This window comes from Chamaea fasciata, unplaced genomic scaffold (genome assembly GCF_029207755.1).
Source record: "Chamaea fasciata isolate MVZ Bird 193981 ecotype frontalis unplaced genomic scaffold, bChaFas1.0.hap1 SCAF_56, whole genome shotgun sequence".
NCBI classification, from domain to species: domain Eukaryota; kingdom Metazoa; phylum Chordata; class Aves; order Passeriformes; family Sylviidae; genus Chamaea; species Chamaea fasciata.
Window position 1 is genome coordinate 833,338 of NW_027094141.1, and position 3,750 is coordinate 837,087.

A 3,750-nucleotide genomic window follows, 5' to 3' on the forward strand; every position below is an offset into this window, starting at 1 on the left:
ATTTTCACTCCAGTAGGTTTTTGGGGCAGATGTTGAAGGTTACAAAGGCAATTTCTAGGAAAGGAAAAAACATTTGGGGATATGAATACATGTGCTCAGGACACATTCCATTAGTCTTAGCAAGAACCCATGAAACACATCCAAATTGGTCCTGAATGTTGTGACAAATGTTCAGGCAATGGCAGCCTGGGCATCCCTGGGAGGGAGGGAGGGAGGGAGGGAGGGAGGGAGGGAGGGAGGGAGGGAGGGACTACTACCCAAGAAGCTACTGGGCAAGATAATACTGGGCAAGAAACTAATCTCCAAGAAACTACTCCCCAGGACACTACTGACCAAGAAACTACTCCCCTAGGAAGTACTGGGCAACAAAGTGTTTGAAGTGCAATCACTATGCTGTATGGCAAGACTGCAGGAAAAGAAAGAAGCAAAGAAGGAAGCATAGAAATGTTTGTCCAGACTGTGAAATTATCGCCCTTGTTTTTGCTATGTTCCTGCCCCAGCACAAAGAACCAGAATTTTGCACCAGAAAATGCAACAGCAGTTACTGAGTTCATCCTAGAGGGTTTCCCAGAGCATGATCCAAGACTGCGGATGTTTTTATCTCAGGTCCTTCTGCTCATGTACCTGACAACAGTGATGGGGAATGAAACCATCCTTTTCCTCCTGTGTGTGGATCACCACCTGCAAACCCCCATGGACGTTTTCATCTGCAGCCTGGCCTTCCCAGAAATCTGGTTTACATCCTCCACAAGCATCAAATGGTTTGTGATGCTGAGTTCTGGTCAGAACACTCTCTCACGAGGCAGCTGCTTTGCCCAAAACTATTTTTATTGTGCCCTGGGCTGCACAGAGTTTGTCCTGCTGGTTGTCATGTCCTTTGACCGCTGTGTTGCCATCTGCCACCCTTTGCTCTATGCTGACATCACAAAGCCTCAGCTCTGTGTCCACCTGGGTGTTGGTGCTTTGGGTCCTCGGCTTTGTCCTGCTGAGCTACCGCTGCTCTTCCTCTCTGAGCTGTCTTTCTGTGGCTCCAAGATCCCCCATTTCCTCTGTGACAACTCCCCCTTGTTCAAACTGTCCTGCTCTGACACCAGCCTGCTTTGGGAAACAGACTCTGTCTTCTTACCGTGTGTCGTGCTGGGCTCCTTATGTTTGACTCTGGCATTTGACATCTGCGTCCTTTTCTGTGTTCTGCATCTTCCAGAAGCCTCTGGGAGGAAGAAAGCTTTGACCACGTGTTCTTCCCATCCCATCACCTTATCCATTGCCCGTGGGAGCTGCATTGCTCTCTGCACGTGTCCTGCAGAAGATGTTTCCTTGAGGACCTACAGAACTGGAGCTCTGCTGAACACAGTCCTGTTCCCATTTCTAAATCCATTCATCTGCAGCCTTGGGAACAAATCTGTGATCCTGGCCCTGAACAAATCCATTGCCAGGCCAAGAACAAAGCCTTTCCTCTAAGCATGGTGCATTTCTGGAAAGCCATCCCAAGGATCTGGTATCATCTGTTACACAAAACCAGTGCCTGTGTGTGCAGCCTCCAAACACGGCTGCCTCAGGAGATTGATGCTCCTGCTGGGTTGTGTCAGGTTAAGAGAGAAGAGACTCATCTGCACTCCCAGACAGGGCACCAACAATGGCAGCAGGACAAACTCAGTTCATTCTCTGCCCGGGCTGCTCCCGGGCCCATCTCAGGAGAGCCACCAGCTCATTAAGAGCCCATCTCTGGAACAGAGAAGAGCTCAGAGGAACAGTGGCAAGTGACAATCCAAATTACAGCTCCTGAGCGATGGACACCTTGTCCCAGCTCCTTTCCTGGGACAGCCATCAGCCCTGCTTTGAAACCCCAAAGTTTGAAACCCCAAAGTCACCCTCCCAGTAAAGAAAGACTTTCTCCTGTGCAGTCTAAACCCTCCCTGGTACAGCTTTGAACCATTCTCACACGTTCCATCCCAGGATATCAGGGAGAAGAGAAAGGGAAATGCAGGGCAGAGCCAGGGGGGCAGCGAGATGGGAGTGTGCAGCCTGCAGGGACACAGCAGCAGCTGTGGGAGAGCGCAGGACAAGCTGTGCTGGACGTGGCCAAGGGCCCGGCAGGGCTGGCAGTGCCCAGGAGAAGCCAAGTCTTGGTGCCCTGGGGCACAGCAGGGTCTGTGCCACCAAGGGCTGGGAGGGGACACCTTGTCCTGAGGCCCTGGGGCCTCCTGGCACAGCCCCAGCAAGGCTGGGCACTGTCACCCCCTTGTCCTGCCCTCAGCATCCCCCCACATCCCAGTGGCCCCAGGGATCTGCTGGGACCAGTCCCTGGGGAGCCTTGGTCAGGAATGGCCCTGGGGGGCTCCTCAGTGCTCCCAGGGACTGCAGGTTTTTCAGAGCACTTTGGGTTTTGCTTTTGCCTGGGAGTCTCTGAGGGGTTTGTGCAATCACGGCCTCCAATTGTCTGCTGTAATTAGTCCCTTGAGATGTTTTGTCACTAACAACACTCAGTGGGGCTCATTAATGCCTCAAGTTACTCAAGAGTCATTAAAGTACTACTTTTTGACACTGAATCACTCTGAGAGGTTTGTGCAGTCATGGCCTCCAATTATCTGCTGTAATTAGTCCCTAGAGAGGCTTTGTACTGACACTCAGTGGGGCTCATTAATGCTCTGAGATACTCAATGTCTTTTAAGGTACTTTGGGTTTTCCTTCCCACACTCCGTCTCTGAGAGGTTTCTGGGCACTCTTGGCCTCCAGTTCTCTCCTCCAAGGAGTCCATGAGGAGCCTGTGTTGGGGATGGACCTCAGTGGGCCCCAGGAATGCTTTGAGACACGTTGGGTTTTTCCTCTGACTTGGACTCCTGGAAAGGTTTGTGCCATCTCCTCTCAGGCCCTGAGGGCTCAGCACCAAATGCACCACGGGGCTCTTTGGGATCAAGCAAGTCCTGACAAACCACGGCTCTGCCTTGATTTCCCTCTGCTCTGGTGCAGTTCATTAGGAAGGTTTTGTACTGCAGTTATGGAGAAAGATTTCAAAGAGCTTCTAAGAAATTCACATTCCTGTTATAAAGGGTGTGTTTTATCACTGTTCTCTTTGGAGCAGAGGTGATTGCAGCATTCTGTGATTGATATTGATCCAGGGCCTCTCCTCCAAAGGCCTGGCCTGGCCAGAGAAGCTGTGCCTTGAGGTCTGACCCAGTGTGGACAACCTTGTTCCACATTCCCCAAGCCCATCCTGCCTGTCCTCACTCACCTGGGACCTGCTTTGCTCAGAGAGCTGCCTGCACTCAGGCAAAAAGGGCTTTTCTATTTTTGAAGCAACGTAAAACTCGTAATTTTCCCCACTGAAAACAGACACACTCCTCAAGTGTGTGCCAGCCCAAGGGGCCACCAAAACCACTCCAGCCCTGCCCTGGGCCGGCTGTGAGGGTGGATCAGCATCCCAGCCTGCCCTGGGACACTGCAAGGGGCTGTGGCCACGGACATACTGGGACAAACTGGGGACAATGGCAACACTGTGGGGAAGACTGGGGAATACTGGGGCGTGCTATGGAAGATACTGGGGGGAACTGGAAGGGAATGGGAATGAACTCAGGTGTATTGGGAGGGACTGGGCTGTACTGGTGATGAAATGGGCTGTAAAGGGGGGCACTGAAGGGCCACAGGGGTAGAACTGGGCTGTACTGGGGATGAACTGGGCTGTACTGGGAAGGACTAGAGGGGTTGAATCGGCTGTTCCCGCCTCCGCAAACTCCCATTTGCCGAGGCTCC

General features: G+C 52.3%; 1 protein-coding gene across 1 annotated transcript; it reads left to right on the forward strand.

Annotated features, from left to right (window-relative positions):
* Window positions 1-390: 390 nt before the first annotated feature.
* Window positions 391-1,443, forward strand: LOC136304176 (olfactory receptor 6F1-like; the record flags this gene model as incomplete). The annotated part of the gene is given in 3 exon segments (XM_066207805.1): window positions 391-963; window positions 965-995; window positions 998-1,443. Coding segments are annotated over 3 exon segments (1,050 nt in total), but the record flags the coding sequence as incomplete, so codon positions are not given.
* Window positions 1,444-3,750: the final 2,307 nt, after the last annotated feature.